This window comes from Nymphalis io, chromosome 15 (assembly GCF_905147045.1).
Source record: "Nymphalis io chromosome 15, ilAglIoxx1.1, whole genome shotgun sequence".
Classification (NCBI taxonomy): Eukaryota; Metazoa; Arthropoda; class Insecta; order Lepidoptera; family Nymphalidae; genus Nymphalis; species Nymphalis io.
In genome coordinates, this window is record NC_065902.1 from 11,957,085 (window position 1) to 11,971,905 (window position 14,821).

General features: G+C 31.8%; 1 protein-coding gene across 1 annotated transcript in view; it reads left to right on the forward strand.

Annotated features, from left to right (window-relative positions):
• The first annotated feature begins 107 nt into the window (after positions 1 to 107).
• The window catches only part of LOC126773775 (unconventional myosin ID), a 39,181-nt gene continuing 24,467 nt past the window's right edge, over positions 108 to 14,821 (forward strand). Inside the window, exon 1 of the mRNA XM_050494922.1 lies at positions 108 to 333. Within this exon, the coding sequence (XP_050350879.1) occupies positions 245 to 333 (89 nt within the window). The 5' untranslated portion in view covers positions 108 to 244. The remainder of the gene's footprint in view (positions 334 to 14,821) is intronic.

Consider the following 14,821-nt stretch of genomic DNA (forward strand, 5'->3'; position numbering starts at 1 on the left):
ATATTTTTCCAAATGGATCATAAATATATATTACCTCTAGCAATATATTCAGTGTGGTCATTTAAATGAATTTAAAAAACTGTCAGTTTATATTAAGCGTTTGCGGGGGGTGATCGTGTCTTGTGTTTTCTATTTTTAACGGTTTGTTGATAATAAATGTACATACACGCCGGCTATTGTGGCGAAACTGTGTGAACTCTTGTGTTTATTTGGTGGATGTTGATTGAAAAGTGGCTCGTTAAAGATGACGACGCAACCAGAAGTCGGTGTGTCCGATTTCGTCCTTCTGGACAATTTGACTACGGACAACTTCATTGAAAATTTGCAACTGAGGTAATTCCTATATACACTTTATCTAAAGCTTAAAATAGCTTAGTATGTCTTGTGCTTGTTATTTTAAGCTCTCAATGGAAGTGTCCTAATTCAACTTTTAAGTAAACTTTGAAAAGTTCGCCTTAAAACTTGTAAATATTTAACATTTAAAAACTTTTTAGTCTCAAAGGCTAACGATTCCATGAATAATTACTTAATAAATATCACCTTGTTGGCACTTGAGTAAATAAAGGTCTGGCATAAGTTGATATAATTATCATTATAATATATTAATTAATAAATATTATAAAACGAAAAGATTTTTTTCCCTTGTATATATGTATTTTAGCTTATTACCTACACAATGATCATTCCTTTAACATCTTAATTATGAATGTCATTAAAAAATATTTCGTGGTATTTATATAACATTAACATATTTTATATAACATATTTTAAAGGTTGAAAATTTAACTTAAATTATTTAAAATAAATTTGATTGTGATTGTTAGGTCTTCAGCCTTACTTTTAATTTAAGTCACCTTGGCCCTTGTGAGAAATGTAATAACTACTTGACATTCTTTCAGTTTATTTACACATTTATAAATAAACATTCGTTTTCTAACAAAAGCAGTTTTTTTATTAAATGTAATTTTAGCTTGAAATTAATTTTCAAATATCAGCCATGTGTCATAGGTGCCTTACTGGTTCAACAACAAAATTCTAATTATATTAAATTTAATTGCTTATTTACCCTTCCCATTCTTAATATTTTTTTTATATATTTATTTATTTTATTTTAGGAAGACAAACAGTTACGACATACACAAAATATTATCACATAAAAAAGAAATCATATACTAATCAAGTCTTCATAAATAATTAAATTAAAAATACATTGCAAAATAATAACAAATAAAAATTAAAATGAAAGATTAATTAAAATTTTAAAGAATATGAAATATGTATATATAATGATATAAAAAATCATTAACATACAATTCTATTCAAGGTGACAATTTTCGATTTTAACCATACCATCTGTATCAAATATATTTTTCCCATATTTTATGGCTTATGCCTATTAAGCTTAAGCGTATTATTTATAAACTGATTTTCAATAATTTAAAGATTTTTTATTCTTCAAAATTTTATCTATTTTTTTATTTCTGCTCCTAATACATAATTGACATAATTATTAATTGAAAATTATACAATGGAAAGTAATGCTTGATGTTAATTGCTAGCTGTTTGTTTATTATAAAGCTATTAAATTATAAGTTTACAAACATGTTATTATGGTATCAAACGCTCTGTTTAAAGACTATTTTTTTAACTTATATGTAATGTAGAAGATTGTTATTTTTGGTATTTTAAATATGTTTGGTTTTTTATTATTTTAAACAAGTGTGATTATTTTTTTAATGAAGTATTTTGAACATAGTTTTTTTAAAATTATAGCATTGTTATCAGTGTAACTGTAATGTAACTTTGAAGATTTTTAAAAATTATAATCGGCAAAACCCATTTTCCACCGACAACTCCATATAAATGATACACAAAAAAGTGAATAAGTTTTTATAGGTAATTAAATACTATATATATATACTATAGGCTGCTACTCAAATAACAATTCTTGTGTTGGTTGCTCTGTGGTGCTAAACCCAGATTAGATAAGATTACTTGCAATACTTCTACAGATTATTTAAATCTTGAAAGTGTTAGCTTAGGTAGGTATTAGTATTTTATAAATTGTCCTTGGAGATTCTTTTAATGATACAATGAATATACAGCTTAAACATGTTTAATTATTATTTTTTTTAATTTTAATTATAATTACTATGAAATAATTGAGTCATATTAAAAAGTTAAGGTTGTCATTTCGATTTAATCGTGACGAAATTTGAACGTTCTTGTGCCCAAGTTTGTTTTTTTCTAGCACTTCTATTAGAATTGTTTTTAAACCAATATATGTATTATAAAAATAAAAAAATATAAATAAATATTAAATTATAATAAATAGCATCGTAGCTAGAGACATGAGCTCCTCTGCAAGATTTGAATTTTATGGCCTATTATTTAGATTCGGCATAAATTATGTGTATTTAGTTACAGGCGCTGTTTGTAATCTATGAAGCCTACTCTAATTAAGTGCAAAGTTGTGTACCTATGTCCCAGTGTCTATAGGCTGTCGTCCAGCAAAGCGCGCCCCGTTTAGGTTGCGTCCTTGACAATAAGTATGGCATCAAACAATGCTTACGAACAAGTTAAACGACTTAATACGTGTTGCTTTACGTCTCGTGTTTATTAATTTACTTAAATAAAAAAGCTAAAAAACCAACTATTTATAATGCGTTATTTATATTGACACTAGCTGTTCCCGGCTCGTTCATATCAAATGTTTTACGTAGGTCCCGTAATTTATATGTCTATATCCTTATCCGGATCCCAGGCTACCTCAGTGTCAAATTTCATTACTATCGGTTAAGTGGTTCTGACGTGATGAGTACAACAACAAACAGAGTTACTTTCGCATTTATAACTTTACTTTAGCAGTGTAGACTGATTACCGTTCAACAATAAATCAAACTATCAAATTTAAATAATTTATCAGTGTCCCTATGATTTAAAAGGAATCCAAATCTTAAAGAAAAGGTTTAGAGTATACCACCACGCTGCTTCAATGCGTGTTGGATACATATGTGACAGAAGTTCAGCACAGAAATCTTTATTCAATACACTCGTAGAAGCGTTACTTTTACTCGTTGTTTTTTCAAATTCTTACTACCCGGTTTAATCACCTTAACCCAGAGAGCAACCGGCGCGGGAAAAACTCGTCGGTTGTTTTTTGTTTTCGTGGTGCTTTCTTGGCTTTTAACCCACAATCGTCGGTATATATACTAGTGTACGCCGGCGGCTTCGCCTGGAGATGTTGGTGTAGCCTATGTCCTTTCTCAGGGTTTGAGCATGCTTCGTACCATATACTAGTCGTGAAAGCGTAACAGGCAGACATAGTTACTTTCGAATTTATAATATTAGTTATCTAAAATTTTTTAATTTTATATACCAATTTTATATCTAATATGAGTAATTTCACCTCGCGAAGATGTATCCTAGCATTGTTTATACACGATGACTGCGTTGGACAATGGCGCGCTGTCATCGGCTGATGTCACCGCTCAAGGTGTTGTAATGTGTACTATTATTACTTTTTTCCTTATAACTGCATTTGGAAGAATAACCTTTGACGGACGTCTCAGTTTAATTTAATTGTAGCTAACCTAGAAATGGTTACGTTACGTTCTTAGTTTCGCGTACAAATAAATCGATTTCCCATTTATTTATTAATATTAAATTCATATTGATCAAGATGATGATGATGATGAATTTTTCAAGCAAATTTCGTAATTAAAATAATATACATGTAGCGTTTATGCCTGACGAGTCCTAACCCTTAAATTTAGCTTAAAAGTCGTTTCGAGGCACAAGATTACTGCACCGATATCGGCCACGGCTTAAATTCTCTATGCATGAGATATTAGTCTGCAGAATTAAATGGCTAAACATATCTTCACCCTTGTAGTAGTCGATGGGTCGACAAGCCGACACGACCAGAAAGAGATCAAGTTCAGCCTTCAACTTGCTTTCCTAACTCTGGGTTGCTATTGATAATTTCTTGGTGACGATGGTGTGGAGCTTTGGCTTTCGCACTGGCAAATAGATATAAGTGTCATAATTTGCCAACCACAACCACGGTTTCGGACTTAAACTTAGTGTATACACTAGCGTTAGTATACAAATATATCCAGCATAACAACAATAGATAACAAACAATAGATCATAAGATGCAATCCCGAGTCGTATAATAAGATATTTCTAAACCGCAGATCCCAGTTCACGGCACTTACCCCGTTGTTTCAATTCAACGACTTCATTTCGCCGACCATTGCAAGTGTTATATGGCTCGCCGCTTTCATTATCATCAGCCTTTACGATATTGCCGTGTCATGGTAACACATAAGGTGAATATTTTAGATAGTCGTAAGTTCTATTATATAGATGGGGCTTGTAATCTTCTTTGTAAAAAATGAATGTTTGTCCTTTATGCGTTCCTAAGCTATTTGTCTGATTTTGATAAAATTTTGACGTGGTGACAGAGGTCAGTCCAAAGCAGGTTTTCTATATATTACTAACCAGTGGCGGGGCTAGACGAAAATGTTATGTGGGCAAGATACATTTTGCGAGGCCCTCAGCCTAGACTGAAAAAAACATATTTAGTTATGTCAATAATATCGATTCACGAGTAAAATTTTTCGGTGCGTTCACACCTTTTTAACTTATGCACAAACCCCGGAGAACGCGGTCGAAGGCGGTGGCCCGTGGCTCTGGGTTGCTATTGATAATTTCTTGGTGACGATGGTGTGGAGCTTTGGCTTTCGCACTGGCAAATAGATATAAGTGTCATAATTTGCCAACCACAACCACGGTTTCGGACTTAAACTTAGTGTATACACTAGCGTTAGTATACAAATATATCCAGCATAACAACAATAGATAACAAACAATAGATCATAAGATGCAATCCCGAGTCGTATAATAAGATATTTCTAAACCGCAGATCCCAGTTCACGGCACTTACCCCGTTGTTTCAATTCAACGACTTCATTTCGCCGACCATTGCAAGTGTTATATGGCTCGCCGCTTTCATTATCATCAGCCTTTACGATATTGCCGTGTCATGGTAACACATAAGGTGAATATTTTAGATAGTCGTAAGTTCTATTATATAGATGGGGCTTGTAATCTTCTTTGTAAAAAATGAATGTTTGTCCTTTATGCGTTCCTAAGCTATTTGTCTGATTTTGATAAAATTTTGACGTGGTGACAGAGGTCAGTCCAAAGCAGGTTTTCTATATATTACTAACCAGTGGCGGGGCTAGACGAAAATGTTATGTGGGCAAGATACATTTTGCGAGGCCCTCAGCCTAGACTGAAAAAAACATATTTAGTTATGTCAATAATATCGATTCACGAGTAAAATTTTTCGGTGCGTTCACACCTTTTTAACTTATGCACAAACCCCGGAGAACGCGGTCGAAGGCGGTGGCCCACGTCGCCCACGTTTTACCCCAGAATCCTAAAAACCTCAGGTTCGGCCTAATTAGCAGCCCACAGTTCCAAATAATGTTATGTAAGTGGTGAAATAAACATTTTTAATATTTTTATTTATTTTATAGTTGGTACATACTTTCATGCGTTATGAATATGACATAAAACGGTTAGTCGTGCGCGTGAATATATGATCTTACATCCCTTGGGATTTTGATTGTGAGGGAATAAAGAGTGTACTTGTGTTTGCGCAAAAATTTTCACTATAATGGGTCCTGCGCGGATAGTACCTCCCTTGAGAATTGCCGCTGACCGAAAAAGGTCAGGAGGACAAAAAAAAGAACGAACTGCTCCGCGCCGTTTCACCCACGTTAAAAGTTACTGCCTCGCCCCCGTGGGTTCACGCTTGCGTGTTGATATATATAGTATATACATAACATTTTCTTAACAAATAGGCTATCTGACCCAAATATTTTTTGTACAAAACGCTGAGATTAGTGTCCGACAAATAAAATCTTCAAGTTTATAATATTTTCTATATGTTTTAGTAACATACGTTAATAGAAAAATTTGTGTTTTTTTTAATAACCAACAAAAACATATTCGCTAAGTTGCAATCTATTACAAAAATCTTCGAATTAAATAACCGTGCAATAACTTAATTATGTTTAAACTTTATTTTAATATTACTCATATAAATGCTTGAATTTTAAATTTAATAGCGTTTTTAATCCTCTGTGTTCCTCGACTGGCCGACAAATAACGCAAAGCTTAATCTACAATGCATAAAGACTTAAAAAATAAATGATTTTGAAAAACTTTGATTTTGAAATCACTTTGATGTTCACATTTAAGTGTTGAAATTGTCATTATATCAGTCTGCTACCTATTTGAAATAAGATAAAATAAATAGTGAATGATTTAAACAAACCTCTTTCGTTCATTCAACCTGATCATAGAAAACAATGTCACCTTATATTATATCTATGTCTCCTTAACTCAAAATTGAGAAGTAAATAATTACGCAACGTTCCAAATTTAAACGCAAAGTTGTTCAAATTAATATATATATTTACCGATGTCATTTCGAGTATTTATTCGTCATTTCCTACAAGACAGTATAGATAACGGTGGTGGTCACGTTCGTATTACTCTGTGTTACTAATGGATGCCTTATCAGCCCCTTTATCAGCAGGTTGTACACACGTGACGGTGGACAGACAATATTTATGTACACTAATATATTTAGTCGAATTGTTTGTGGTTGTTATTTCCAAGTAGGTTTCATTGATTCATTTTTGGCTTATGCTTAACTTAAATAAAATGACTTGTTTAATTTTTAGGAATACTGATGTCCTCCTGACCGATTACGGCCACAACGGCCAATTTCAAGGGAAACATGCGTAAGGCATATTATAGTACACAAGTGTGTACGAAAACACATTCATTCTCCATTTCAATCCAATTCGAAACGATCGGAAAGAGTTCAAAGAGAATAGCAATACTAAAAATATATATCAAAAAGTCTATGGTGGTTTTTATTTGTTGTTATAAATGTAAAGCGGTTGTGTGCCGGTGGTGGACTTGGCGTGAAACGTCTTTGTTTGCATCACTTATTCTACCACCAAACTGTTAAACTTTGTGTTACTGTCTACAAGTTATTACATACACAAAAAATATATCTTTATTGGATGCGTTACAAACGTATTAAATATATAAATAGTTTAATATTATCCGTAAGTATGAAATTGTGTATTATGATTATAAATGTTATTACCGTCAATTACTTAAAAGATTACAGTTATTACAGTTGTGGCGATTATCAGTCGGTTATCTTAGAAAATAATTTAGATTACGTTTGTTTAATAAATATAGTCCTTCCATACATTATTTTGCTTAGCCCGTCCCGATTTTACGAGTAAAATAAAAACGTTATCCCGTGCTATAAAATAATATTAAATACACAAAATAGAATACTTTATTGTACATGTGGTGTACAAAGAGAAAAATACAAAACATGTAAACTGCCTAAATAAATGTACAATTATAGCGACCTTATCGCTACATAGCGATCTCTTCCAGGCAACCAGCGGTGTAAGTAATTACCGATAGGATACGGGGTAGGTGGTGGTATGAATAAAATAATATTAATATTTAATTAAAACAAAACCAATAAATACATGTAAATATAAAATACACATATTATATGTCAATAAATAAATTATATTATTAGTATATACAAAATTAGAAGTGTATGATATAAATACATACTATATACAGCAACAACGAAAGAAAAAAGAAAAACAAATGAATATTACAAAAAAAAAAACTAAAATAAAAGAAATTATTGGTGTTAAGGCATTTGAGACAAAAAGTGATCTTTTACAAGTTTTTTAAAAATATCGATGTATTTGGCCTCGCGAATATTTAAAGGAAGATCGTTCCAGCGTTTAATAGCCTGAATTGTAAAATAATTATTATAAAAAGATGACATATGTTCGGTTATAATTATTTTATTAAGATGGATACCATTATGTTACCAACAGAACGGCTGGTTCGCGTTTATATACATGTATATTCTACTCACGCCAACGTACACGATGTCTTCCACACTTAGTTTTTAGCACGAGATGAAATTGTAAATAAAAACAGCACTTGAGGAACAGTGTTTGTCTGGTTTTTAACTTGAATACTTCGTTTAAGATCTCTGTATTCTATCCACTTATCCATTAGCAGTATTTCAAAACGAATGTTTTATTTTTATTATAGAAGAACAGACTGTGGCCTATAAATATTTTTACTGTAAGAAATAATAATTACTCTCTACACTGGCTTATTTTCCTCTAACCGAAAGCCAGTAATCCTAGTTACCTAGTAGTTCCTACCCTACTTGGTAATCACCACCAATTCGTAATCGAAAACTTTGTAATCACTGTAGTTACTTTTTAGGATACTTTTATCTGAAAGGTCAAAAGAAGCAAAAATATATTACAATAATATATAATAGCTTACAATGATACAGTACAGTAACAGTACAGTAACGGCCTGTAAATGTCCCACTGCTGGGCTAAGGCCTCCTCTCCCTTTTTTTTTTTTGAGGAGAAGGTTTGGAGCTTATTCCACCACGCTGCTCCAGTGCGGGTTGGTGGAATACACATGTGGCAGAATTTCAATGAAATTAGGCACATGCAGGTTTCCTCACGATGTTTTCCTTCACCGTAAAGCACGAGATGAATTATAATTACAAATTAAGCACATGAAAAGTCAGTGGTGCTTGCCCGGGCTTGAACCCACGATCATCGGTTAAGATTCACGCGTTCTTACCACTGGGCCGGCTCGGCTATTTATATATACAATGATAAAGGTGATATTATTACGTGTATTGTCTCGCTTGGATGCCCTCGTACATTGGCCCGATGGAATTTTTCGTGCTCTGATTATCGTGTAAAGGTCGTTCAGGACTATGGAATTAGTTCAGACCGTCCTGAATATACATATATATTAATAAATACACACAAGGAACTTATCGCTTTCTGACATTTGTATATTGAATAAGTCATTAGCGAAAATTTTCTAAGACATTAAATATTTTTGAATAGATTTGTCTATCGAATTTAAATAAAAATATTATCTGTCATCGAGTAGGATGAAACCTTCGAATTTAAACTAGGGTGGCCAATCACAAGACAACCGAACTGCGCAGATTTATTTAATGAAAAATTAAACGAATATTTACTATTAAATTAATTTCGAAGATTTGTAAGCTTTTACCGAACATAGCAGGCATTACGGACGCCAGCTTAAAGAGTTGACAATAATCCAATATGTTGAAATTTGAAAACGAAATTGTAAAATTTATGTCATAATCTTTTTGTATAATTTACTTTTTACTCTCATTTTTCTTATAGTAAAAATATTAATGCAAAAAACTGGATACGTTAAGATGCTAATGCAAATTTCTTATACTGAACGTAAAATTATACAATTATTAATTGTTATAAAGCGTGTTATCGCTTGCTAGTTCGTCGTCGTAATGTATCAAAACTAAAAAATTCAAGGAAAGACATACGTTGCTATTCAATATTGACCGGTTCGCTCTGTGTACATTCTCTCTGTCTACATTCGACTATAATAATTGATTTAAAAAAAAACAGCATTTACTTGTTCCTAACGTTTTTTTTCTGGTAACACTTAGCCAATGGCTATCATAAAAAAAAATTGTTTGACAAACAGAGGAGAAATAAGCATTGAACTGAAGCTTTTTTTAATAAATACATTTATTAAAAAAGCATTGATAAAAAGATTTTTAATCAAATCATTAATACATGGACAAAAAACGATAAAACTAATTAAAGTAAAGAAATCAATGTATATATACATATACTTGACTGAATCAGATCGTAACCAGGACAGGTGCAACCAGGTCGAAACATCTGCAAAATTAATAAAAAGGTGTAGCGGTTGGAGCCCAAATATTAAAATTATATAACGCCTTCTTGAATATTACTGCTTAATCCCGTAGGTCAAACAAATAAGCAAATAGACTATTCAACTTATATACATTGTCTTATATATAGCGTCTCGAAAAAAGCTTACGATATGGCCCAATTTTTGTATTTAGATTAGGTTTTACTTTTTAAGTTGATCTATATAATATTTACTTTACTAAAAAAACGCATTTTTTCCTTCTAAAACATATTATTATTAGAATTAGGCGATACTCGGTCGCCCGGGTAATATATATAATAAAGCAGTAATTTATGTAATATATATTAATACGTGGAAATTGATAGTTGCAGTGCTTGTTTTTTATCTTTAAAAAACAGGATTCAATATGATATAAATGAGCACAAAAAAGATTTCTCTCTTTCTATCATTGTGGATTTGACATTTGAAAGAAGAAGAAAGCATTGTTTAATTATTACTCTAAATGTTTATAGGTTAACATAACCTACCTAATTATTTAAATAATTTAAAAGTTGGTAATATCATAAAGTACGTATAATAATCGAACGATATTTCTAGTACCAATATTCTACCACCAATCTGCAAAATTTGGTATTATTGTGTTCCGGTTTGACGGCTGAGTGAGCCAGTGTAAGTTCAGGTACAAAGTACATTCTAGTTTCCAAAGTTGGTCGTGTATTGGCGATGAAAGGAACAGTTAATATTTCTTACAGCGCCAATGTCTATGGGCGTTGGTGATCATCAAGTGACCCACTGTCCAGTACAACTACCGATTAAATAAAGAAAAAAACAATACAAACGACTATCTTAAGATTCTATAACTTGTACCACACCGTCATAGCTGACCGGTGACGTCATGAGGCGAAACGTCTGATATTCATGAAATAATTTGTGTAACAACATTATAATAGCAATTGCAGAATACGATCTATGATTAATAATATTAACGTGTACGTTAATTTGTTCGTATCATCTTTTTTAATTGATTGTAGTAAAATTTAATCGCTTTTAAAGACGAATTTTACGTAACCTATGTAAAAAGTTTAGGTTTTAAATAAAGGTTATATGGTGTAACCTTTGTATGTTATAAACGAAGACCCCCCCCCCTACCCCTACTTTTAATTACCATTCGATGAATTGTAAATCGAAGATGAACTGTCAGATTAAAACAGTGTCGTTTATTTATTTTAAATAATTTTTGGCGATGATTGTAAAATTTCAATGTCGAATTCGAATTTAAAAATTCTGACGCATAAGCTTACAAATTGTACGGCTTAAATGTACAGAGTTAGTTATACACGCTTTGTTTTTTTTGCTAGCACCATAATTATAATCGATAATTCCACTTTCATGAAATGCTCAACATTAGTGTAATATGCTTATTGTATTATATATTTTAAACCGTAAACACTTAGGTGATTGAGAACACTTGGCACTTGAAACGTTGTTCAACAAATTTATAACTAATTGTAATGTTATCACATAACTATCTACAAAAGGAAAATTTTATATTTAATTTAATTACATTATATAATTAAACTGCATTAACAAATGCTTCTTCCCGCGTTTTGCAGTGAAGTAAAACTTCGAAAAGGTAAATTTGTTTTCATTGAAAAAATAGTAGAATCTCAGTTAAGTCTTATTTAGTTGCTATATTATACTAAGAATAATCTAAGAATGGTTTCCTGCATCTGGATTGGTACCACGCAGTCCGTTTGCTATTTTACCGCCAAACAGCAATATTTTGTATTGATGTGTTTCGGTTTTAACGAAGAGTGAGTCAGTGTAGGAGTGTGTCTCTTCCTAGAACATTTTCTGTTCTAGGAAGGATTCTTAAACGAGTTTAATAAAAAAATCTTTCTAGTAAATGGTGTTAGTTTCATACTTTACTGGTATTTATCCACTTCCCATTGGATCCCCTTATCATATTCTGACTTGGTCTATAATTGACCGATATTGATGAACATACATACAGCCGACCATAAAACCTCATTTTGGAAAGTCGTTTAACCATCACAAAAGAAGTTACACTTCACTCATGTTCGATTAAGATGATATAGAAGTCGATGATCGTTTTTGTTATGATAATACATGTTTGTGTTTCAATCTGTTTAGTAACTCATTTGCTGCCAACCGTCGTTTTCTGGGTTTTAATATAGGTCATGTATTATTGCGACGTTGTACGGACAGAGGAAACGGAAAGCGCAATTGAGCATCCTTTTCTTGACCCTCAGGTAGTAATGATTCGTAATACTGGTACACTTGAATCAGAGGATTAAGATCAATGCGAAATGATTTCTTAATATAGTTTTTTAACTATCTTGTTTCGCTGCTAGGCAAAGGACTTATTTTTTCCTTCCAAATTTCATTTGAAATTTTGAGTCACAGAAAAATAAATAAGGACAAACATTAAGTATATATACAAAGGGCCTACATAACTATTCCTATCGTCACGTGTCCAGCTAATGAATGGTTAAGTGGTGAAGGCATTAAGGAGGTCATCGACCGACTTCAGGTCAAGCAGTAGACACGCTAAAATTTTGCGGTTTAGTCGCGTTACCAATTGTTCAGGGTAAGTCTTACGTTACAAAGTAGTTAATCTGAATTAATTATTCCAATATCATATTATTTTTGATTTAATTTGTATATTCAAAAATATCAAATAATTTTCTTGCAGTATTGAGTCTCAATTACAATTAAGCTACCATAAAAACGTTACGGTTTCGTGACGTGAATTTTAACAATGTGCATCGTTGTATTTCACGACACGACGCCGTAACGTTACACGATGTCTCAACGTGCCACGTCACGATGTCGTAACGTATGTATGGGAGTAAAAAGTTCCTATTTTCCAGTTCTGTACGAAGCCGTTCTCCTTTTAAGGATAAGATTTAGAACTTACTCCAATGTGCTGATCCAATGCGGGTGGTTGAATTCACAGTATTTCCCACACATGCAGTTTTCTTAACGAAGTGCATTCATCGCACTCGAGATGAATTACAAACACACTTATTCATTAGATTAACAGAAATGTATTATTGTACGAGAAAATGACTGCAACAACTCAAAAGAAATGTATTAATTATATATATAATGCATTTCTTATCGTTGTTTGTTCATTCGAAAAGAAAACCGTAGTCTTTATTTCTCACGATTAACAAACAAGAATTGAATTGAATAGTACTCTGTCCATTATGTACATTGAATTAAAATACCTCTTCAACGCTGATGACGTAACTCATTATTTTAGTTATGATCATATTTACATGACGTTTTAGGTATCAGCTAAGTAAATTAAACGAATTGAATTTAATTGTTGTCCTATTATATTGGAATTTGAAAGATGTTTGTGGTGTTTAGACTCGACTTTGTTAGTATTGTTATCACTGCTATCGACGTTAATGGTAATAATTGTGTTGCTAAATACAAATTTTGTCGTTGAGATGAATTAGTAGTTATAGGATTGAAGGGCATTTAACAAGGAGGAGGTTTTGTCACATGCTTTACAAAAAACCGGATATTTTAATTGAATTTACAATTAATAAATAAATGCCTGTATCAAAATTTACATAAAATTCCATAATACAAATTTTTCACCCTTAGAGGTGTTTTTTTTTTTAATTTGGTCACCAAATGGAATTTAATCCAAATGGCAACACCAAACGCAAAAAAAAAATCCAAATCAGTTCATAAATGTTAGTATAACATCTAGCTGCATCGACCTCTGTTATGATATCTATTTTAGAAGAAATTCTCATTCCAAACAGTTCCATCTCTTTCATTGAGCCAATTGTGTGAGAGTGTAAAACACTGTGAATCACATCAGCCGTGACGTAATGTTGACTTCATCTAAACGTCTTAGCAGGCTCCCGCGACACGCGTGTCCTTGACGGTTTGTTTTTGTATTGATGTTGTCATCAGTGGGACAGATTTTTCTTATTATAATTTATTTCTAATAAAAATTATGTTGTATTTCTTTTTAATCTGGATTCCTTACAATCGAGTCATTCTGTTTATTTCAGATACGATTGCGTTTACTTCGTAATGTTGCTCATTAAAGTATTTTGTATTTTAAATATGCTATGTAGTCAGCTAGTTTATAATTTTATTATGATTATGGTGTTGATTTAAAATGGCTGCCCATTTACAAATGAATACTTAATTTTTGATACTAATCGTCATTATTGTCATAATCACATTGATTAATTATGAGTCGATGCTGTGTGAGATGCAAGAAAAAAAGGATTAGGCAGACTTACGCCAGCATGTTTCTTGGGAATCTATTTCTATGGGTATATTTTTCCTGGTAGATTGGCGAATGGTTTCCGATTGATTTACTTAAATTTCCGTTAGTAATTAGCAAACCAATGGCATGAAATAGAGTGGTCAATTTGAACTCCATTACGGATATGTATTTCCTATTATTATAAGTAATATTCTTTTTATCATTACTTTCATCAATTTAATTAATCAAAACCGGATTTGTTTATCGAAGTACGTATTAATCGATTGCTTTAATATCTTTCAAATATTTAGAGTTATTTAGCAATTACGAATAGAAGGTTTAACAGACAATTATTGAATATATATGTATGTTCTGACTTGACTGGTAGAGAATGTTTAGGTATTTAGTCCGCCTTATGTTCCAACTACACAATTTTGTAATAAAATTAAAAAATAATAATTGTTCTTTTGATATTACTAATTTTTGAGTTAAATAAAAAGATAAACAAACATCCAATTGTTTAGAAGTCAGTTATTGAAATCGTTATCCTCTATAAAGTATTGCGTCATCGGATGTGCTACGAATTAACTTTAATGATATTGCTTCATACAAATTGATCAATAGAACATTAGAATAATTTATTATGCCTGTGTTTGTTATATATATTTAACCAAAAATACATTAACCATCTGCCTTATGTAAAGTGTT